At 34.9% G+C, this 25,384-nt stretch overlaps 1 protein-coding gene across 1 annotated transcript in view; it reads left to right on the top strand.

Moving 5' to 3' along the window:
* Positions 1–17,931, top strand: part of pasi1 (septate junction component pasiflora 1) — a 40,302-nt gene extending 22,371 nt beyond the window's left edge. Inside the window, exon 6 of the mRNA XM_081752969.1 lies at positions 13,527–17,931. Coding sequence (XP_081609095.1) covers positions 13,527–13,610 — 84 coding nt within the window. The 3' untranslated portion in view covers positions 13,611–17,931. The remainder of the gene's footprint in view (positions 1–13,526) is intronic.
* Positions 17,932–25,384: the final 7,453 nt, after the last annotated feature.

The following is a 25,384-nucleotide window of genomic DNA, read 5'->3' on the forward strand; positions in this document are numbered from 1 at the left end:
GCCCGGGTTTGATTCCCGGCGGGAGCTCATGTGGTCCGAATTCCACTCTAATCAGTAGGTCCACGTCTCATATAGGCTCGCTACTGAACGGGACGTTAAACTCAAAATCAACTCAATTAGTATCACAAAAGACCATGATTCATTATGTTGAAATGCATCAAGCAGAGAAATGAGTATTTGAAAGGCTGTATTGAAAAACAAGACACAAAATAACAAGAAAAGCAAAGACTTAAAAAGAAAATAAAAATAAAAGTGAAGAGGTTGTTGACTGATGGTGAAGCTGAAGTATTTGCTTTGGGTGAAGAAGCAAAAAATTTTGAAAGACACGTTAAACTCGTAAAGTATAAGAATCAAGCTTATAATGTGTTCTGCAGTTTGTTATTTCGCTTACACAGTGTGTCAGTATGAGAACGTGTGCTTTTATTTACAAAGGAAGAAAGTTGTACTTAAAAAATACCAATCTGAACACCTTGCTTTCGTTACTTATATTTACAGCCAGGCTTATTTTTTTTCTTATCAGAAGTGAATAACTACTTTTGGTAAACTTTAAAGAAATTGCGTGGAGAAAATTAATTTTAAGGGAATACAAAGCATAGAATATGTTGTATTTAGTGAACTACAATTTTAACACAGTTTTGTTACAGAATTATTGTACAAGCAGAAAGTACTAAAGTAGCCTAGGTATATAGTTCAAGGACTTCCGAATGGTGCCTTGAAACCAGGCCTAAGCTGGTTGTTCTTTTAAATTAAAAAAAAAAAAAATCCAGAATAATTTTGTTTTGCAATTCGTAACTTCTATATTTCTGTTTTACTAGCCCTTCCATCTTTGTACGAGTGAATTTGTAAAAATGAAATAATTAGACATTCCCCATTTAAGAAGAGCATATGCAATAACATATAATCGTAAATTAACATGTGCCTAGAATTTAAATTAATGATATTTATTACTTCTTCACGTAGTAAAAACAAAATGTTAAAAAGTTAATATTATCAAGGGATATGAATCACAAGTTAGTTAAAGGTGAGAATTTTGTGTCAGCTACTGCACATTTTTTTCAACTGGCCTTCTGGTAGGGTATATTAACAGTAACAGCTTTTCTTTGTTTAAAAAAAAAAGACCTGGAAAACCTGGAATTTAAAAATAAACATTCATTCATTCATTCTTTTATTCATCCATGTCGTACATTATTGGTCAGAGACCAGTACATAGGACTTGTCAAATAATAAGAAGACATTTCAATATAATTGATATTACATTATTTTACATACTATCACCCAAGTATTCATTAATATCGTAATACATTTTGTTGCACAAAAAATTAAATAGTTCATTTTTGAAATTCCGTATGTTTTTGATATTCTTCAAATAACTTGTGAGCTTATTAAAAGAACTTAGCGGACATAGGAAGAACACTTCTTTTGGTGCAGGCATAGTTTTGATATGCTGTGAATATGTTATTCTTTTGTCGTGTGTTGTATGAATGTTGAATGTACTACCATGAGCAAAATAAATGACGCGTCTCTTTATTTTGAAGTTTTTTGAAAATATCTCCGTTTTCTTTATATGTTCGAAATTTCGGAAGGTTTCCCCAGCAGGACAGGTTAAAAACAAACCCGTTTTTAATATTTGTGTTAGATATTAGCTTAAAATAAAGAAATTAGAAGCAAAAAACATTAAATCGACAGAAATCTCGAGAATTACCAACTCTGCTAAAGTGGGAAATTTTCAAGAACACGAGGGAATTCTGCATTTCAACACGAAGCAGCGACATCTATGTCATTGAGAGAAATGTGGATTAAATCTACAAACTAAACTTTTAACGAATATTTCTAGTATGTCTTATTATATGCATTATCTGCAAACTCCAAATATATGAATAAATGCTAAGTATTAACATAAAGATAGAGCAAATAGTGGAAATTATCTATGGAAAAGGACGAATTGGTAGCACGATCGTAATGAAATATCGTCTTTACCGGAACAGGCTGAGTTCACGTAAAAAAAACAAAGAGCTCAGTTAGTTAAAGCAACGAGTCTGTATGCTGAAGGTAGCGGGTTCGATCCCATGGAAGAGCCATTGTCATTTTTATCACTACACTACGGTTATTTTATTTATTTTTTTATGTGGGAAAGAATCAAATTGTAACGTATGTGTACAACTCATGACGATACCAAAAAAAGAAAAAATGCCGTTGTCGCACTTTCATTAGCGTCCCTAATTTTGTTTGCAGTTTCGTAATTATTTCCCCTTTGCTCACTGCTCACCATACGCTCGCTGGCGCATAACGAATGTTTCCCAGTAAATGTTAATTCTAATTTGGAGAATTTTATAAAGTTTCACAATATTTCTCCGTAGATAGTCTTCTATCTACGTGTTTGGATATTTTGATAACAGATGTCCCTATTAAATGTTTAATTTTCCCTAGATGTTTAATTACGGAAAAGTTTTACAATGTATTTGTATTGAATTGAAATTGTTTTGAATTTACTACATAAGGTAAGTAGACCGAAGGAGGAGAACTCAAGTAATTGATATTCTACGTAAAAGCAATCTATTGTAGAATGATGATGCTTCTTACCTTCAGCACATAATCTTTACGTTAGAGAGTCAGACAGAGAAAAATCCTGGTTTTTCCTCCCCTATGACCACCCATCTTAAACCTCTACATATCATTGTTCGTCTCACAAAATTTCGGTGCTCCAAAAACATTCAAATAATAATAAAATGAAATGAAATCTTTAAGTTTTACGTCCCACGGTTATGCCGATTAGGCTAAAGGAGACGGTGATAATGAGAGATGAGTGAAATGGTGGAATGAAGAAAGTGGGAGGAAACGGGAGAACCCCGAGAAAACCCACGAGCACGGTGTTTGTCCACCACAAAGTTCACTTGGCGGGGGCTGGGATCGAACCCGGGACCCCAAGCACCAGAGGTGAACGCTCTACCACTGAGCCACCGCGCCCCCCTCAAATAATAATAATAATAATAATAATCCTGAATATGCCATCCTTACATATTGTAAGGATATCTTAGTTTCCTAGTTTAAATCTTAAATATCTTAGTTTAAAATGCTTTCTTTAGTACTTATTTGAGCAACCATGTAGGAGGGGGTACGACTTTTTATTTTGCCCCTCTCATTTCAGTACCCTCCCAACAGAAAGTAATTTTTGATAAGCAGGACAGACAAAATGAATAAGAAATATATTTACAGCATCCTCTCCCCTTTCATGATTGGAATATCACGTAATATTTTTTATTCTACGAAAGATGGCCCTGTGCGGTTAGGGGTAGGTAACTAAAAAATACCTAATATATAGCGCCCCTTGATTGTAATATTACCGCTTCTTTATTTGTACGAGGGAGCCCCTACACAATCAAGGGTGACAAAAAAATAGGAAGAGTGTCTATTGATTCCAGTGGTGGATCCAGCACGAACTCCTGGGGGAGGGGAGGGGAAATGAAACATTCTTTTGATGATGTGAAGCTGTCACAAATTACCACTTAACTAAACTAAACAATAGTGGGGTGAACCGGAACCCAGTCAGTTTAAATTGATGTAAAAGTTTAATTTTTGGCTTCATATTAAAGTTTTGGTTTCAAATGAGAATTTCTGTCCAAGTGGTCAATGATCAAATCTCGTGGGGCTCTTCAGTGTAGGCTAATACGGCCCCCTTATGAGAAAAGGCAAAAATATTAACATGTTTATAACTTTCGAATTTTTCGTCTATTTTAAAGAAATATTATGCTTCGTATTAAAGTGTTGGTTCCAAATGACAATTTCAGTCCGAGTGGACAATGATCAAATCTCCGGGGGGGGGGGGGGGGGGCTCTTCAGTATAGGGGGCTACGGCTCCCTTATGTGAAAAAGCAAAAATATGAAAATGCTTATAACTTCCGAATTTTCCGTCTATTTTAAAGAAATTATTGGCTTCATATTAAAGTCTTGGCTTCAAATGACAATTTCAGTCCGTGTGGACAATGATCAAATCTCGGAGGGCTCTTCGGTGTAGGGGTTTCGGCTTCTTTATGGGACAAGATTCACGTAGTTGATATTGCAAAATTGTTTTGTATATATGAGTGGAAACTTGCACCATTTGGTTAATTTTACCTCTTATGTTTTGCAGATTCATATTGCAAGCAATAGTTACTTCGCAGAACTAAAAGAAGGCACCTACTAGTTTCATTAAAATGAAATGTCTTTTATGAGAGGAGCAGACGAACGAACAGGCACCCAAACGTTGGTTGAGTCGTACGGTTGAAACTCGTTTAGCTCGCTTCAATTATTATTATTATTATTATTATTATTATTATTATTATTATTATTAATAATAATAATAATAATAATAATAATAATAATAATAATAATAATAATAATAAAAAAAAGCATTGCAAGGACCTTTGGTGCAGGGGGTCCGTGGCTCGATTCCACTTCGTGCCAAGTGAAATTTGAGGTGGACAAATACCGTGTGCATGGGTATGTGTTTTCTTGAGATTTTCCATTTTCCTCCCACTTTCTTCATTTCACCACTCCCTTAGCGTAGGTGCATAATCGTCCAACGTTAAACTAGATATTGCAATTTCAATAATAATAATAATAAAAATTAATTCAACTGAAAGGACTGTAATTTATGTGGACAGCAATTATCATAAATATGCAACCATTATAAAAACAATGCTTTGAGTAGAAAGATGATCCTTTCCAAGTGTTAACGAATGCGCACGAGATAAGACATGTCTCGAGAAAGAGACGAGACGCGCTTTGTGACATCCAAGATAATACGAGGCAAATGTTTTGGACACGAGATAGCTTGTAAAATGTCTCGTCTTGTCTGGAATATCTCGAAAACAAAAGTCTAAGTTTTAAAATTATTTTTCAAGATCTATTCTCTCAGAAGTAGTTCTCTGCCTTAAAATTAATAACGGCATTTGTGATTTAAAAAAAGATAAACAATGCCTAAAGTTAATAGTTAACTTTTCGAAAAGAAGCTTCATTAAGGGTGAACCTGAAAGATGTCCACAAACTTCGGGAGGTGATTCGTGACATCAAAAGGAGACAAATGGTCCTCTTGCAGTTTTCGAATTCAGTTTCGTTGTCGAGATACAGGGTTGCCAACTGGTCGTGTTTGAGAAACTCACTGGGAATAAATTCAAGTCCAAGAATAAACTACTACTCATATATTTTTTAGGTCAATTGACTTATACCATGTTGTAAGGTCAAATATTTATTTATGAAGTGTGTACAAAATTTGCCAGGGTCTTTTCTGAGAAAATCGTCGAGAAAAAGTCACCTCCAAGAATAAACTACCCCTCGTAAATTTTTCTAAGAGAAATATCTGATACTGCAATATAGGGTTGTTAATTAAATATTGATTAATGAAAAATAAAGAAAATTGTTAAAACCATTTTTGAGAAAATAGCGTTTTTCGATTTTCGGCTGTTGGTAAACCACACTTATTTTAGGTGGTAGGAAAAAAGTGGAAAAGCTCCTGTAAGAATACTAAGTAAACCCTAAGTTTAAAATTTGGTGTAGGTAAGTTGAACGGTGTGGCCTCTAGGTGAGTGCATATAAAAGTGTGCCGAACGGACGGACCGGAAGGACGGGTGTTGAAAAGTCACATTTTCGGTATGTAGACGCCATGAAACATGTAAATCCGTTGAAATCTGAATTTGATATTATTTTCACAATCACTATATTTTCTTCTCTCTTTTGTCGCTCGAAAAAGAAAAGCCTGAGTTTACCACAAAAAGCTAGGGAGTTTTTCAAAAAATATTCAATTACAGGGCCACCGCACTAAACTTTTTCAATTCAATTTCTTAACTGTGTTAGGCCGCAGTTGTTACTGAAGTGTGTATTTGGATAATAGGAATAAAATTATCGTATTATTCAAATACATCGAATGTCAGATTATCGAATAAAAAACTTCGATTGAAGAAAATCCACACTACAAAACTAACTCACACTTTGAGCACATTTTCATTAGACATATAATAGACCAATTAATGCAATCATTGTTTATGAAATATGAAAAAAATCAAATGAGTCATTTTCGAGAAAGTCGTTCAAAAAGAACGTCAGGAGTAACCTACCTCTTGTGAATTGTTTCGAACAATGATTTAAGATATACTTTTGGTTATTAATGAAATATTTATTTGCGAAATTTGAACAAAATCGCCTGTCGTTTGAGAAAATTGTCGGGGAAATAACCTTGACCCCAAAAATAAACTATCCGTTGTAATTGTTTTTCATAGAAATGACTTATACTAAAATATAGGGTTATTAATGAAATACTTGTTTATGAATTATCAATAAAATTGTCTGAGTAATTTTTGAGAAAATCGTGAGGGAAAAATAACTCCCCGAATAAACTATCTCTTGAGGATTCTTTCAGGGTAAGCGAGTTATTCCATATTACTAGGTTTTTAATGAAATATTTATTTCTGAGTACGAACAAAATTGCTTGACTCATTTTTGAGAAAACCGTGGAGGAAAAACACCCCCAAGAGTAAACTACCCCTCGCATATTTTTTCAGGACAAACGAGTTTTGCCATATTGTTCGGTTATTAACGAAATATTTATTTTTGAAATATGAATAAACTCTTTTGAGTCGTTTTTGAGAAAATCGCCCAGACAACACTCCACCAAGAATAAACTACCCCTCGCATTTTTTTAGGACAAACGAGTTATGCCATATTGATAAGTTATTAATGAAATCTTTATTTATGAAATATGAACGAAAACACTTGAGTCCATTTTGAGAAAATCACTGAGAAAAAACTCACCCCCTTAGTATAAACTACCCCTTGTAGATTTTTCTCAGATAAATGCCTTATACCACAAAATAGGGTTGCTAATTAAATATTGATTTATAAAAAAGAAAGAAAACAAGATCGTTAGAGTCAGTTATGAGAAAATATCTTTTTTTCTATTTTCATCATACAGGAAACTACCCTTGTTTTGGGAGTAGGAGGGAAATAAAAAAAACTATAGGAAATACTATGAAAATCTTAAACTAAAATTTGGTGCAGATAAGTTGAACGGTATGGTTTCTAGGCGAGTGCACAGAAAAGTGTAGCAAACGGACGGACGAACAGATAGACATGTATCGAAAAATAACTTTTTCGGTGTTAGGGGCTATAATACGTGTAAATTCGTTGAAATCTCAAATTTGGTTCTTTTTCAAACACCATACTTTCTTCTCTCATTTGTCACTTCAAAGTAAAAGGAACTCAGAACTACAGATAAGAGACACCTACTTTTACACATAGACATTTATTGATTTAAAACTGTTTTAGTTTGTGTCATTTCACTTCCAATTGAAAGGTTTTACAATGATTAACGGCATACCAATGACGAGACGGAAGTTTTCAGGAAGTAAATGCATTCAGAAGTCTAGACTGCATTACAGCTATCAGCCTGTTTTTACTTCTGCAATTGTTAACAGCTGTAATTTCGTCCAAACGCTACATGAAATAATTTTTGGTTGACGTCATTGTGTTACTATTTTAGTATTGTTCTGTTCAGACTTGGTTGAAGTTTTGTCTTAACGGTTATACATTTTTTTCTTATTTCATCGTTACACATAAGAATAAAATGTTGTGACTGGATAGATTCGAACCTACGAACATTGAGTTTTTATTCTTCAAACAATTTACCAATGGACCAAGCTTTGTCCTCACGTTAACGTACGGTTACAGGGTTTATTACGATTTAAATAAAATGGCTGGCTGTTAGAGTTTCCTGCTCACATATTTCGATAAAAAATTTTCGTTGCTTCGTAGATATGTAGAGCAATGTTTAGATACACATTTTAGGAGAGTGCATTTTGGTGTATATAATAATTTCATGCCAGATAAAAGCTGGATAAGTTTTAATAACATGTTTCATATGTAGTTCTCAATAATAGACTTGTTGTTCGGGATGACGTTCCAAGGTTTAGCATTGACTAGCAGTTTTTGCTATTAATATCCCTTCTAGCAATATTGGCAGTGGACAAAAGTTAGCCCGTGTTGAAGCTTTTTGCTCCTAATTTAGTTATTTTACTTTATTATTTAACGAATATATTGAAAATTGTCAGAGACACGTATGCAGTAATTTATTTCGGGAGGGGTCCGACTTCAATATTAGGATAAATTATAATAAAATTTTAAAAGATAATCCCCAAAATTAGGCTAAATATATTTTGAAAAGTTGGGGTTTCAGAGGGGGTCCTTACCCCCTGGACCCACCCCTAAATGCGTCCTTGTTTGTCAGTAACATTTCCTCATTTTGAAACCCTCAAAAACTTCGGATAGACTATATAAAGGGAAACGAGTTATTTTCGATGAAATATCACTTCAAGGAGACGCGTCAGTTTTATTGCACATGGTGGTATCCAACGTTCACAAGGGCAAGAATTCAGTCCCTTTTATTCTTTTGCTATTGTGCTCTATCAAAAGGTTAGGTTTGTAAAATATTACTCTTACAAACAAGCGTGATTGGCAGATAGGAATACTGAACAGAACTCCACAGAAATGCATGCTGAACTTACGTTTATAGCTACCCATTTGGTGATTTGCCCTCAAGGTCAATCGAGTGGTAATTCAGTTCCGTCTCTGTTCTTAAGCCGTGTTCGTATTACTTCGAACAGTTTTGATAATGAAAAGCATGCCTCTTAATATAACAGACTTCTTTCGCGTAAGAAATCGAAACTCAGTTGGTCAGAGCAACTAGTCTGTAAGAATTAGGTTGTTAATTAGTTAGGAGCCCAGTACGAGTAAGGGTTTTTATTACTATTGTTTTTATCTTTTTTATGTGAGGAAAAATCAAATTGTGACATCGCGATATCAAATGTATTTGATTAGGTAGCTTTGTCTTACCTAAACTTTAAACATCAGTAACCGTCGAAATTAGTTCACTAACCGATCACTTACTGAACATTTCAAACACGTCAAACCAGTGGCATAACATGAAGGTTAACCTCTCCTCCGCAGTCCTTAGTTATGCGTCCGTACTTTCAAGGGCGGACTAAGGGCCGGGCGACTACCCGGGGCGCCAGAGAAAGAGGGGCACCAAAACGAGCCTCAAAAAGTAAATTTTATAATGTGCTTTCTACTGACGTTTTTGGTTTATATTCTTGTATAGTAGTGGCAATTATATGATCTTTTTCCATTTCACTATGGAAGAAGAGAGTTTCATAGTACTAAGGGGGCTGTATCGAAAAATGGAGAGATGGCATGTAGAATAAAGAGTGCCGGGAATTAAGTATTGTTTGTTTGTTTGCTTGAGTTTAGCGTTCCACGGTTATGCCTTAATGGACAAGGGAGATATGGATACTAATTATAGTGGAATCCGAACCACTTTTATCGTTCAACAGTAATCCACCGGAAATTGGACCCGGTACCACAGAAGGCAGGCGTGCTAGCCACTAGACCAGGGGGAGGGGTGGAGTTGGTATTGTTTATAGCGGGCCATATTCTTTGTGAAGTTTTCCTAGGTAATGGATTTCTTTTTGAAAATGGGTTTAAAACAGGGGCGTCATTTAGGGAGGGCAGGGAGGGGCATTTGCCCCCCCCCCTGAGTTTGAGATGTATATAGATTTTATCATTAGAATAGTAGTAAATCAGTGAAAAACGCGAAATTTTACTTATATCATGAGGTCTTGAACCCACCCACCCCCAAAGCAAAATCTCAAATGACGCTCCTGGTTTAAACCATTAAAAACACTATGATAAAATGTAAAATATAGGCTACTACTAGGGGAAGGGCGCCAAAAAGTCACTTTGCCCGTGTGAAAATTTGGCCTGCTCCGCCCCTGCGTACTTTCTGTATATTTTTTGACCTTGCAGCTTGTGCGGTCCCCACGCCACATTGTTGCGGGGGCGCTATTTACGCCTACCCTCCGAACGTAATTCAATAACTGTTTAAGAAATTCTACCATCAGCGTGGAAACGGGAATATATTTTTCTAATAGTCCCATAGAACTTTCACTCAGAACGCCAGATGCAATTTTTCAGAGTGGTCTCTGGCTAAGTAGAAGGAAGATCTGTTTCCTAAGTAAGTTCCTTTCAGAAAGTTTGCTATTTCTTTAACAGTGATGTAAATAAACATACTCATCGTTATTAGCTCGACATCAAACTATCCTGGACAAATCCCTCTAGAACAATGATCGGCAAAAGTTATTCTGCCTAATTTTATAAGCGACTCAAGGGTGAAACACTTGTTAACGAAAGCAATGTTGTGTATATACTGCCTTGTTTCTGACAAAATATAAAGCCTTTTGTAATCTTTAGACACTTTTCCTATTCTTTTTGTCACCCTTGGTTGTGTAGGGAAGCCTCGAACAAATAAAGAAGAGGTAATATTACAGTTAAGGGGCGCTATAAATATATTAGGTATTTCTTTTGTTACCTAACCATAACGGCCTAGGGTCGTCTTCAGTAGAATAAATGCTACGTGATATTCCATTCACGAAGGAGGAAAGGATGCTCTAAATATATTTCTTAATCATTTTGTCTGCCCTGCTTCTCAGAAATTATATACCTTCTGGAGGGTGCTGAAAAGAGAGGAGGGGAAATAAAACGTCGTGCCCCCTCATACATTTTAAATTTTGTGACGTGGTTGCTCAAATTATTACTAAAGAAAGCACTTTAAAACTAAGATGTCTAAAGTTACTACATTATGTAAGGGTGGCATATTCAGGAATAATAATAATAATAATAATAATAATAATAATAATAATAATAAATATGAATGTCTTTGGAGAGCCGAAATTATGTGACACGAATCATTATATGTAGAGCTTTAAGATGAGTGGTCATAGGGGAGGAAAAACAGGATTTTTCTCTCTCTGACTCCCTAACGTTAAGATTATGTGCTGAAGGTAAGAAGCATCATCATTCTACAATAGGTTGCTTTTACGTACAATATCTATTACTTGAGCTCTCCTCCTTCGGGCAACTTTGCTTATGTAGTAAATTCAAAACAATTTCAATTTAAGACAAATATTTATAGAGAAAATTAAACATTTAATAGGGAAATCTGTTATCAAAATATCCAAACACGTAGATAGAAGACTATGTAGTGAGAAACATTGTGAAACTATAAAATTCTCCAAATTAGAATTAACATTTACTGGAAAACATTCGTTATGCATCAGTGAGCACAGGGAAAATAATTACGAATCTGTTTGCAAACAAAAATTAGAGACACTAATGCAAATGCGACGATATTTTCTTTTTCTTTTTCTTTTTTTTGGTATCGTCATGAGTTTTACACATATGTTACAATTTGATTCTTTCCCAAATAAAAAAAAAGAACCTTAGCGATAAAAAATGACAACAGTACTTCCACGGGATTCGAACCGTCTACCTTCGATATACAGACTCGTTGTTTTATCTAACTGAGCTATTTGCTTTCTTACGTAAGCTGAACCTGTTCTACAGTAAAGACGATTTTTCATTACGATTGGGCTAACAATTCGTCTTTTTCCATAGGTAATTTCCACTATTTGCGCTATCTATACGTTAATACTTAGCATAGATTCATATATTTGGAGTTCGCTGATAATGCATATAATAAGACATACTAGAAATATTTCGTTAAAATTTTCGTTTGTAGATCTAATCCACGCTTCTCTCAATGACATAGATGTCGCTGCTTCGTGTTGAACTGCAGAATTCCCTCGCGTTCTTGAAAATTTCCCACTTTAGCAGAGTTGGTAATTCTCGAGATTTCTGTCGATTTAATGTTTTTTGCTTCTAATTTCTTTATTTTAAGCTAATATTTAACACAAATATTAAAAACGGGTTTGTTATTAACCTGTCCTGCTGGGGAAACCTTCCGAAATTTCGAACATATAAAGAAAACGGAGATATTTTCAAAAAACTTCAAAATAAAGAGACGCGTCATTTATTTTGCTCATGGTAGTACATCGTCAACATGAAGAAAACTACTTTCATTTCTCTTTACATATATGATACTTTTATATATGTACAGACAAGGCACAGTTAAAATTTTATTTGACTGAAAGACCCTTTTGCATGAGGACCTTCTAGTAGACACCCTGGACAAGAAATTATGGCAAAAGTATCCGTATCATTCAACTTGTTCCTAATGTTATTACAAGCTGAAATGAACTAAGTTTGTATAATTCAATTGATTGCGGTTGTTTTAAAGCGTTTTCGTGTTTATTCGTATGTTTGCTGTTTCTTTTTGTGTGTGGTTTGAAAGTTTTTATGTCATTACTAGCACATTCCATGCATGGTGTCAACTAGGATTGATGCCAGATAACGTAGTCTAGAATAAGATAGAGATATTGAAAACAATACTTCCGACAGAATGAACACTTTCAAGTATTTACAGCGGCAGACCAAAACTATGTACACGAAGAAATTTAATGTGGGCTCAAAGTAGGGAATTCATGTTATTCAGACTAAACTCTTTTGTCTTCGCGAATTTTGTCCAAGAATTTAGATACAATATCCTCCGAGCTTAAAATATATAAAACGACAATTATACATGTTGTACTGTATGGTTGCGAAATATGGTCACTTACTGTGAGAGAAGAACGGAAACTGAAAATATTTGGGAAACAAAATCGTTAGGCGAATATTCGGACCCAAGAGGAACGGGAATGGGGAAAGGCGGAAACTTCATAACGAGGAAGTGCATAATATATACCGTTTACGAAACATTGTTAGGCCATGAAATCTAGGAGGCTCAGGTGGACAGGTCATGTAGCCAAAATTGAAGAAAATAGGAACGCCTTCAAAATTTTAACTGGAAATCCAATCGGGAAACGTTCATTAGGAAGATGTAGATAAAGATGGGAGGACAATATTAAAATGAGTCTTGCAGAAAAACGAACAAAAAGTAGAAACTGGATCCAGTTGGCTAAGGATAGAAGTCAATGGAGAGCTATTGTGAACGCGGCATTGAACCTCCTGTTACATAGATTATAAAGTTATTTAGTTAGTTAATTTATTGAGACGTTTTATGTAATTATGTTTGCCAAATACTTGTAATTGCTAAACGGTTTCAAGTGTTTCAGCGCCCTCCTACAGAAGGAAAATAATGATTCTTTATAAATTAAACATTTTTTTTTTTAAAGGATAATCTAAAAACAGAACAGGGGTTTACTTGCAAAGAAGTTAAATCATGTTAGCCAGCATTGACTAAGAAAAACTTGTTTACGTATATACACAGTTATTAGTGATCAGTCCTGTATTAACCAGTAACTAGTGATTCTCAGAACTTTCGAAACATTCCTCGTAGCTTTCGTCTTTGCGTCAATCAAAGTTTTTTAATGTACTCTTCCTTTCCTATCCTTTGAGGATTCAGAGCGAGCTCAATATTTAAGAGTTATTGAAATTAAAAGAACTTACTGAATATTTTTATTTATTATTATTTTTCCTTTCGGTGTTTCAGGCTAACAGTTGTGTCTGAAACGTAAATATATAAATAAGTAACGTTGTCCAGAACTTTGTTGATAAATAAGTTATTAATAAATGTTAATGTTTTTTTTTTTTTTTCTGTTAATTTTCAGACTTATTGTTTGCTGTGTGTGTACTCGATGTACCAGATTTTCAAAGAGCTACAGTCTCCAAATATTGAATTGCTATATCCCTGAAGACGAGAGTTCATTTTGCATTAAAAGAAGTTGAGATAATTTTATGGATTGATGCGTCACTTATGCCCGAAATCTGGTGCGACAATAATATTTTTATTGTTGTGTATAAAGAATGTAGCGATATATTTTGTTTTTAATAGAAGAGCACCTAGTAATGCTACCTTATAGCATTGAATTTAGATGTGAAGTTTGACTGAATACTGATTCTGTAAGATTGAGTGAGTGAGTGGTAAGCTGTGAAGGCTAATGTATTGAATTTAGTATAAATGTATGTTTGTTTTCAAACATACGTATTGGGGGCTGTTTTTTAAAAATTTTAGAAGTTATTGAGAGTAACTATATTTTCGTGTGTAACTTTTGATAGGTTAAAAGAGAAACTAAAGCTAATATTTATTTCAATTTTCATAGACTTTTTACTTTTTATGTTTTTAGGTAAACTATTCGAATTTTTTGTTATTGCTCTGATAATTTACCAATTTTCTGCTTGTGATGTGTTTTTGACACCATTCAGATTGATTTTTTACTGACAGCAGATCTTATTTTTTAAGTTATCATTCCAATATTGTTTAAATAATGTATATAAGAATGAAAAGATGGATCAGTTAAACCAATTGTAGTTGGTATTTGTTTAAAGAAAGTAATTGACTCGTTTTTAAGTGCTATTTAAAAATGTGGTAGCGTGGACCTATGTTGTTTATTGCGTCTTCAAGAGATTTTGTGAAGCGTCTTCCTCTTACTCCGTGGCTTTTTACAACAGATTATATCACCTACATAAAAATGGGATCACTTTATGGAAGCTTCTTGCCCTTTAGGTGAAAGGGTTCTAAAATAGAAAACCTCAAAACTGACCTCTTGACAAACTTGTTATTTTGAAGAGAAATCTGTGCAAATACTTCTTGATGAAAATATTAGATATATAACGAATCATCTACAAGATTTAACGCTTCATAAATCTCTAATATTTGCAACGATTTCTCTACAAAAGGAGAATTTTATCAAGAGGTTAGTTTTGAGGTTTTCTATTCTAGAACCGTTGCACGTAAAGGGCAAGATCTTTCGTAAAGTGATTCGGTCTGCATGTAGCTGATTTAATCTGTTGTAAAAGGCGACAACAAATACAATAAATAAAAATAGGTCTACTCTGTCACTTTCTAAATAGTAATTATAATAGGATACGTTGGTAATATGTATATTATGTATAATTGTTTATGTATATTTATATTTACATTTACATAGAAGAGAAGCACGACCTTCACTGTAGTAATAGAATTAGCTGAAAACTTATGTTATATCCTGTTTGTCCCCATGATGACATACATTTTTATTTATTATTAAACGCAGGTGATGTCTAGCGCATAAATTACTTTTCATCTACTTTTTTTTAAATGCTGAACAATAGATACAATTGGTTATTATTATTATTCAGTTCTTCGTAGAGTACAAATGTATATGTATACACAGCGAATTTTCATAATTCTTATTTTTTGTTGTTTGAAGTCTATAACCAATACGTGTTTGTTTAGAAACAAAACGTGGCCGTTCTCATCGCATTCGAACAGAAGTAATATCCCAGTCTTAATTGCGATATTATATTACACATATACATTTATGTATTAGAACGCAAAGAATACGAAACTTACCTCATAAGTAGTGTTTTAGTTTTGTGTACAGCTAATTTCGTACAGAATTCTTGCTATAATTTGGATGTGGAAATAGAATTATTGAATTGGCATTTTCGGATTCAAGAGAAGTAATAAATGAAAAAGTATTCCCAGTTATTTGTATGCTTAGTTTGTAGAATTTGTTTAGATTTCACCTGGTTTCTTTTTGCCTAATAGCATTTTTCTTTGTTATATGGTTAGATTACAATACTTATTATTAATAAGTAATTTTTATATAGGTTTTGGTATTGAAACGATATACCAAATAGAATGAAGCGTTCGGAGTAATATATATGGATAAAATATTCATAGAAAGTTCTATGAAGAGTGTAATTAAATACTAATGAATGCCATGAGTATTAAGATCTGGGAACAATTGTATTTTGTATAATATTGTTTTTAGCGTAAGAAGTTGTCAATGAACTATTTTATACATTCCTTTCTTGATTTTTGTTTGTAATTAAGATCTTCAGCTAGTGTTAAGATAGGATTATGTAACGCATTCTTACGATTCTAAGCAAAGTCCTTGGTAGTTGATATATCAACTTTGAAGAATTTGTTAATGCAACGTCTTTAGTAAAATTGAACAGTTAAAAACGTTTATATCTTTGATAAAAACAATTGTTGATTTGTTTATACAATAAAAACTATTGTATGTTACTAATGATAAACGGTTTACACAAATATATAAAGGACAGTTACACCTGAGGTCATACACAAAAAGTTTGTTTTACCGTAGGTAATAAGTGTTTTACATATCAACAGTTAAATGCATGGAATGATCAGAAATTAATGATTTGTAAAGTGTCAAGATTGAGCGTTTTATTATTATTATTATTATTATTATTATTATTATTATTATTATTATTATTATTATTATTATTATTATTATTATTATTACAAGAGTTAATATGTCTGGATGATTATTGTTTGTCGTCTACCACATAACTCATTATTTTGGGTGTGCGAATTTTGCCTGGGCAAAGACATTACAAAAGATTACAGGATCACATTTTTTTAAATCTATTACAACCATCTGTAGAAATGTCGTGCTAACGTTTTACAGCGAGTGAAATACATTTCACATTTGAGGATAAAGTTTCTTAGACGATCATTCAATTATGAAACTAGGGAGAGAAATACTGAATTGTAGCTTGTTGTTGAGATACAGAAATTATTTGCACATTCTTTAAGGAATTTTATTTCTTGGAGAGCTTTTTGGACGAAATATAACCAACCTAACCTTCTTCCACTTAGATGATTGATTTGAGAATTTGTGCCTACACTTGGAGCGTTAAACCATTAATTGTATACTGTACCTTTCTTTCTTTGTTCAATTTTCGGAAATCAACGCAATGAAAAATATAATATAGGGGCCATTTTCTTCTTAACAATGTTTTGTGGAAAAAACTATTAATGTATATTTTTACTAAAGTACGATGAAGTCAAAAGGAGGGTATTGTGTTTCTCATGTCTATGTTCATATGTGAGTATGTATGTATGTATGTGTTAATATCCGTTAGTTTTACTGTGGAGCTCAAATACCTGAGCCATTTTCATCAGTCATGATATAAACAGCAATCATATATGTGGCCTACAATGCCAGTGCATTCAAAGAAAAGTACAAATTTAAGGGAACAAGAAATACAAGTTAAAGAGAAAAAGAAAATGTAGTTAAAACAGATAGAACGACAAACAATTTCCTATTTTTTAATGAAAATGCAGATTAATTTCTGATGACAAAGAAAGTAAACTGTTTTGACAAATATAATTTTGAACATTAATAATTTAGTTAACATTTATCCTGACAGAAAGCAGAGTTTCATTACTTTTTGATCATTCTTTTGAGTTTTATATACAGGGTGTCCTAAAAATTCAGCACTTCAGGCAAAATCAGTGTTTAGTGTGCTCTCCGTTGAATTCCACACATGTTTGTAGGTGGAACCACTAATTGTTGATTATACAGAGGACTGTCTAGGCCAATTACTTGACATACGTCTTTGGTTGTCGTGTGACACATCACGAATTTTCACGCTGTACACAAGAGATTTAACGTACTCCAGAAAACATAGTTCATTCGGTTAACTCTGGCGAGTATGGGACTCATTCTGGTCGTCTGCGACCAATCCAAAGAACTAGTGTTTGAGAGCATCATTGACGACGAGAGGACGAAAGAAGTTAATTTTTGCCTACGGTGCGTGACTTTTCGGATACCCTGCATACATGGTTGGCAATATCTCGAAGTGAACATGAAAATTTATTAAAAACACAGTGAGAACATTACCACAAAACACTAATAGTACTATAAAAATACATTGCAATCACTTTGTCTAAGGGCTTCATCAGATTGGGAGGGGAAGAAGTGGAGAGAGAAAAAAAAAAGAAAAAAAAAAGAAAGATCAGTAATGTAGTGTACAGTGTCTTCTAACATGACACAAGTATTTGTATGGTCTTTTAAATTTTGTTTTCTACTTTCCCTGCTTTTTTCGCTTCCTATCTGATACAGCATTTAGCAAAACCTTGATATTTTCATAATATATACAGTGTGTCTCAAAAGTCCCCTGACATAACTTCATTCACTTATGTCGTGGGGCCAGGTAAATGGCAACGCATTTTCATTCAACATTGGGCATATCAAGAGTGTACAGCCCAAACGCTCGTCCAATTATATATATATATATATATATATATATATATATATATATATATATATATATATATATAAAATCCTCCACTTTAAATTGAGTGTTCATAGGAATTGAAGTTATTTGTGATTAGCAAAACCGCGGATGTAAGCTTATTCCTGCTATTTATGTGAGAAAATGTCCAATGTTGTGATCCGTCCATTAAAAAAAAAAAAAAGCTTATTACATATCAGTATGATCTAAAATGAAACTGTACCGTTAAATCCGTCCCAATATATATTTTTTTCTGTGTTGACAGTTTACCATCTTTTTATACTATATGATGTATTACATATTATGTACTAATTTTTTTACACTTAGTGTGTATTTTGTAACGTGTTAAAAGAAATAAAATTCCATTTACATGTTTTTAATTACGTACTTTTACATTTGTGTGTGCATGATTTTTATTCAACTCGCCTTCTTCGTTTGGGTCAAATTTGGTAATTAGTTTTTTACTCACTTCCATTGCTCTAGGGGAGAGGGGAGACATTGGAACGATTTTTACTTATCCGAAATTTTAGAACATATCGTCAACTTGAGAAACATTATTTTTTTCCTACTTAAACTATGATTCTTTAGCTACATTTACAATATACAATATTATTTCTACTAATGTCCTACCTGGAGTAATTTTTTATTTTATTTATTTATTTATTTATTTATTTTCACGAAAGGTCTGCAATCTATACCAATTTTCCCCATGTAGGGGCAGATTCGAACCGGCTTGGGGCAGATTCCTACAAGCAAAATCAAACATCACACAGACTTTTTGATAATAGAGATAACGTAATATTTTTTCTTTTATTTTCCCATGAAATGTTTTGAGATATAATATTCTACAAAACTTACAGAACTAAAGTATTTTAACAATAGATTTAAGGACTCACAGCAGCAAAAGTGTAAAATAAAAACGTTTCATAAAAAGAATGTGAAGAATTGTAAGAATCTTTAGTAATTCAACAGATCTAGTTCAACCTGTTACAAAAAAAAAAAAAAAAAAAAAATTAAATAAATAAAAAATCAAATACTTGCTTCTGCTCTCATCAAAACTTAAAAGTTCCGCAAGCTGTTTACTAAGATAAAAGCGTACTATAAAAGAGGTTCTGTCTCTATAAGGAAAACAGAAGAAAATAATCCAAGGACTATCTACAGTTTACAAAATTTTGAAATCTTTCGTACCACAACTACTAACTGGAAAAGATATTATACTTTTGGTTCGAGCGGTACTTCTTGTCTCCAAAGGAGGCGGAGCTTTGCTATTATAAAGGTAACCAAGAAAGTTCTGTCGCTCTTTCACGCACCATCTTCGAACACTGATATAATACCTGGAAGATCAAAAATAGTCCCCATCAGCATCGACGACCTTCTGTCAACGTTCTGGAAACCCATGGATTCCATCGCGATAGAACTTCGTGGGCCGTGAAACGAAGAAGGTATCAAGTGCATTTTGCACCTCTACTAGGGATTTGAACTGGCATCCTCTAAGATGATTGTCCAAGGAATGGAACAGGTGATAATCGGACGGTGAAATGTTCGGGGAGTATGGCGGATACAGTAGTGTTCCATCCAAGGCGTAGAATGGTATCCAGGGTCATCCTAGCCACGTGGGGCTTAGCGTTGTCCTGTAACAGGAGGACCCTTTTGCGATTCAGAAGTGCTGGATCCGGAATTTTCAGTTTCTCTTGAACAGGGCTCAATTGCTGACAGTATACAATTGCATTGATGCTCTTACCAGCTGGTAGCAGTTCCCGATGCACGATGCCGCAAGTCCTTGAAACACACAGGAGAACCTTCTAGTGCAGTATTGATTTCAGCTGTTTTGGAACTGTTCATGGGATGCTAATCAACGATGACCCACTTACAGGACCCACTTCTTATTGTATGTCAACACCTGGTTCAGAAATGGCTCCTTCCTCAGACGAGAGAGCAAAGAAACAGGTGTCTGCTCGCGTTACCTTCTCGCACGGAGTCAAATCATGTGGGTCCCATCGACCCAACTTGTAGTCGATGGAGGTGCTTCCGAATGGTTTCTCCACTCTCACTGAATGGTGGTCGCAGTTTCTTACATGTCTGGCCATTGTTCGCCACAATTGCTGAATGAAGATCTTCATTTTCTACATGTGTTGATCTTACGGCACGTGATGCGTCTTCGAGTGCTTTGTCACCGTCTTTTATCTTGTTAAACCACCGTTGTACTGTCCGCGTAGTCACGGCACCCTTACCAAAGGCCTGACATATCTTCTGCCTCGCCGCAGCGGCGTTTTACCCCAGTTTGAACCCATACGGTGTATACGCCCTTAGGGCTCTGTGTGGAGGTCCCATGTTCACTCTGTCCTTACGCAAGTTCGCTGTGTAATTAAGTTTGCCAGAACTGGGTACTATATTTGATATACCCACACCAACAACTGACTTTCACCTTATCCATTCGCATTTAACTCACAGTGTGAGGCCAATTGAACACAGACCTATACAAAAAGCGACAGAACTTTCTTGGTTACCTTTATAATATTAAAGTTTCAAGAACTTCGCCGAATAACTTTCAAATAGGTTGCTGAAAGTCGAATAAATATGACGCTTACTATACCCTGGCTTTTAGTGTCCATGTACATATATATATATATATATATATATATATATATATATATATATATATATATATATATTTGAGGTTGATTTTGTTAGACACAGGGGGGGGGCGATCCCCCCAGAAGAGGAAACTTTCTTATTTTATATATATAAATAAAAATCATTCAAAAGTTTGGAGCCGTTAAAAGTAGCAGTATGTCAATCCACCGCCTCCCCTAAGAAGTCGGTCCTGGATCCGCCCCTGGTTAGATATGTGCCTATTGGAATCACTCGCATGTTACGACTTGGAGGATGAATCTTTACATTTTGGGTATCATTACTCCTAAACGCTTAAACAATTTTCTGTTGCAAGTTTATGTGTACTTATCGGCTATACCTATAGTTCCGGAAAATCAGAAATATAATAAAAGGAAAGTTTTCCATATTATTTTGGATAATTTATTTTTATGCTTTGATTACGGAAATCAAGCGATTACACATGAAATAGCCTTAATCACAATGAAAACTGTGAAATGTGGGAAATGCACAAAGAGTAGTCTACCATTATAACTACAAATGGAAGGGGTAGATAGGCACAGAGCAGTGGGGGCACATTGGTCCGTACGAATCCACCCCATATGCATGTGTAGTTTGCCCCTACCGAACTTCAGGATCATTAATTCCTACAACTGAAAAATTACTCCACGCAGTACAATTGAACATAAATGAAATTATTTGTAAAGAATTACGCTTTCATTCAACCAACGTAGGTTTTCAAAGATCTAGTGCATATTACAAATATAAGCTTACAAAGACAACTGAAAACTTACTTTCACTCTAAGGGCAGTTTTAGACGGAAGCATTTATCGTAGCAGATGTGCTGTCAAAAATCTCGTAAAATTCTACGGCATCAAAAGTACGTAGTGCTTTTAAACGGTAGTATTTTGATAAGCATCTTGTCGTGATGTAGCAAACAAATCACTGGAGAAGAGCGCAATTATGACTCCGAAACTAAAGCGTGAGGTAGCTAAAGCTACAGTGGTTGTAACAACAGTTCTCGCCGGTTATATTAAGAAACGAAAATCACAAAGAAGTATGGGCAAAGAGCATTCCTACTCCAACTCATTTTTCTTTACTACAATTCAATTTCCCACATAAAACAAAGAGCATGGATATTTGGCACAAAATCTTTCGCTTCGTTTTAACAAACCGCGGCGCTGCAATCGGCCCAGAAATGCTACTAAATAGAGCAGGTTCTATCGACAAGAAATACCATAAGATATGCCATGCCATGGGAAATGCTATAGCATTTGCTACTTTACACGGTAGGATATCGATTATACGATTTTTGCTACGAGGAATGCTTCCGTCTAAAACTAGCCTAAGAAATCAAGTTTTTTTATGCACAAAGAAAAGAACTCTGCGTTTATCTATCAACTGTGCCTCACGATGTTCGTTTGTCACCAATGTTGCCAACACCAAACTGTTGTCCAGTTACCTCTTCACAGTGGAAAAACATCTACCTCAAACATATGTTCCCCGTGTACCAATGTCCCCCCCTCTCCCCTAATTGTCCTTTATTTTTTATTTTATTGTATTTATTAATTTTTAGTGTTTATCTTTCATGGCAATGCAATATTTTATCAATTCCGACTGTCAGGACTTAATGTTTCCAAAACGATAATGATCCAACTGGGGAAATTAAGGCAAATTTAACTGCCATGTTAAATAAAATTTGGATACTAGAAGATATTTTGTCTCCTTTAAGTAATGTAAACGCGTATCTTGCAACTGTGAAACCATGTTCATTTACCATATCAACCAACGGCAGATGTTGAGGTAAAAATCACAATTTTAAATCTTGTGTAGCCCTACAAGAATTAGTACACCAGACAGTTTTCTTTTCTTAGTTTGCAGCAATAAAATTCTAATTCTCATGATGTGACTCGCTTCAAGGGACGCCACTACAAATTGTTGACAACGATATATTTCCCAATTAAAAGCATGTTAAATAATAATTATCGTGGGAAACTCTATCATTTATGAACTTCATTGAATTGTTAAATTTTTTTTATCACACTGGTAATAAAAGTGCAAGTTACGCTTCTGGAACAGAAGAACTTGTTCAACGTTTGAACAAGTGTTAGGACAATGATAGTATTTATGGCATATATTCCGAAGTTGGGCGTCCGCTTTCGCCACTTTTTTTCGCTGTTATCTCCTTTCCACACTTCCAGCAATTTGTTATTAGGTTCATTAATCTGTGCTCTTTACAAACTTTTAAAAGATTTTGCTCGTTATCAACGTATTGCTTCACAAATGTTAAAACTGTTACTTCATTGCCCTTGTACATTCGCCATGTTGATAACATAAATGCTCGTTTCTTTCCCACAATGCAACTGTTCGGTTACCTTGCGCCAAGTAGTTACCTCCGCTCGCCGTATAGTCCCATGTTTATAACCGCTTATACACCCTCCATTCCAAAAGAAACCGAACGTTTTAAAAAAACAAAAAAGCAATGTACATTTTGGAACAAATCATTTTTATTAATCAATGTATTCCCCTTCTCCATCGATACACATATTTGCACGCTCCAACAAGTTGTCAAACGACTTCTCCATGTCCTTTATTGGAATGGTCTTTAGGATGGCGGTCGTCGCCTTCTCAATGGCATCAATCGATGCGTGCCACTTTCCTTTCATCGCCAAATGCAGTTTCGGGAACAGATGGAAATCGCACGGAGCGAGATCTGGTGAATAGGGCGGATGATGCAACCGAATAATGTGATTTTTGACCAAAAATTCAGTTACAAGTCGCGAATGATGTGATGGTGCATTATCGTCCAAAAGAGTCCAACTGTCGATTTCGCGATATTCGGGCCGAATACGACGAATTCTTGCCAGCAAACGCTTCATGACGCCCAAGTAAAACTCTCCAGTGACTGTCTGGCCGGGCTGAACAAATTCTTTGTGGATAATTCCTTTTGAATCGTAAAAACAAATCAGCATCACCTTAACTTTTGACTTCACCAAGCGACTTTTTTTGGGTGTTCCTTCATCCGGCGCTCTCCATTCAGCACTTTGCCGCTTTGTTTCGGGCTCATATTCAAAACACCACGTCTCGTCACCAGTTACAATCGATTTCAAGAAGTTTCGATCCTGCCGAGCACTTAACGATGTCTTTGCAATGCGCAATTCGATCAACTTTTTGGTCTTCCTCCTCGTATTCAATCCAGCTCGTCCTCCCCTCCTCTTCTTGTTTAAAGCAGTCTGTGTGACGTAATATACTCTTTCCATTCACACGGAAAAAGCAGAAACCATGTTTACAAACTTTATAGCTCTAAAACCGTCGTTTTCATTCGTTTGTTCTAAAATGTTTTTGTAGTGTCTGAATTTTAAAAAATGGTCACAAACAATGTTCCAATAGCTTCATAAACGCCTTTATTTGCATTCTTTCTCTTCTCCAAAGACTGCATATCACATCGGGGGCCGCGGTGGCTCAGTGGTAGAGCGTTCACCTCTGGTGCTTGGGGTCCCGGGTTCGATCCCAGCCCCCGCCAAGTGAACTTTGTGGTGGACAAACACCGTGTGCGTGGGTTTTCTCGGGGTTCTCCCGTTTCCTCCCACTTCCTTCATTCCACCATTTCATTCACTACTCATCATCACCGTCTCCTTTAGCCTAGCCGGCATAACCGTGGGACGTAAAACTCAAAGATTTCATTTCATTTTCATTTCAAAATCAACTCAATTCAGATATAAATCACAAACTCTAGTGGAAAATGAAACAAATCGTCGTAAATATGTTAGATTTTTTAAAAGAACGAGTTAAAAAGCAATGGAAATGCGCATAAGAGTGTCACTTGGATGCGAAAAAACAGCGTGTTTATGTTGTGTGTTAGATCATTGGTTAGTGTAAGGGACTCCTACATGGAAGGTCCTAGGTTCGAACCTCGACCGATCTTATTGTTTCTTTCCTTTTAGCTACGCTTATAATGTAACAATGGAATATTGTATTATTGCCTTGACTGTCGTCGTCGTGCAAAACTTCATCATGATATGACGTAGGGAAACGAGTTAAGGATTGTAAGATTTAATACCAAAGTTAAACATCGCGAGTTAAAGAACAGCATGTAATAACAAATCTCATATTTGAAATTAATTTCAGCTTAAACTAGCTGCGACTACATTTGATTTAAAACTTGTTACGTTTAGTCGAAAAATAAAAATATGTAAAACGTTTGTTAATAAAATCTCCGTTTTAAAATAGCAATAGTTTCGTGAGATACTCGTAATTGAGTGACCTTGGTGGTGCCTGTGGTGAAGTGCGCGAGCTTTCCGCTCTGTGTCGCTAGTTGTCGCTGCAGCCAGCTGCCTGCTGCTTGACTAGCGGACGGTACAATTTAACATAGGTACTGATAGAGTGAAGTTCGAAAACTTGATAGTGGGAATTGTGAAATGGAGGTGTTAATATTTGAAGTTGATACGACAGGAACCAGTGGATTTTGGCTGCAAGGAGACCAAAGGAATATCTAACCACTAAAAGGCTCTGTAAGGAAACAGGTTTGGAGACAGGAAAAAAAAAGGAAATGAAAATGAATGAAATAGTTTCTGGTTTGTATGTTAAGTATTCTTATTTCCATTAGAAACTTCCATTTCATTTTTCTTATTGTCTTGTTTGGAAAAGGAAATAAGGAAAAGGAAAATTAAATGAAAGAAACTTGGATTCTGTCAACTTTTGTACCATTAAATGCCTTGGTTAAGCTATTGGAATAAAACACCTTTTGGATTTTGCTTTTAACTATAAATTAAGTTTCAGTAGCTAATCCTGGTCATACGTATTGGGTAGAGAATTCCAATATCAT

The sequence above is a fragment of the Thermobia domestica genome, chromosome 3 (genome assembly GCF_964235325.1).
Source record: "Thermobia domestica chromosome 3, izTheDome1.hap1.1, whole genome shotgun sequence".
NCBI classification, from domain to species: Eukaryota; Metazoa; Arthropoda; class Insecta; order Zygentoma; family Lepismatidae; genus Thermobia; species Thermobia domestica.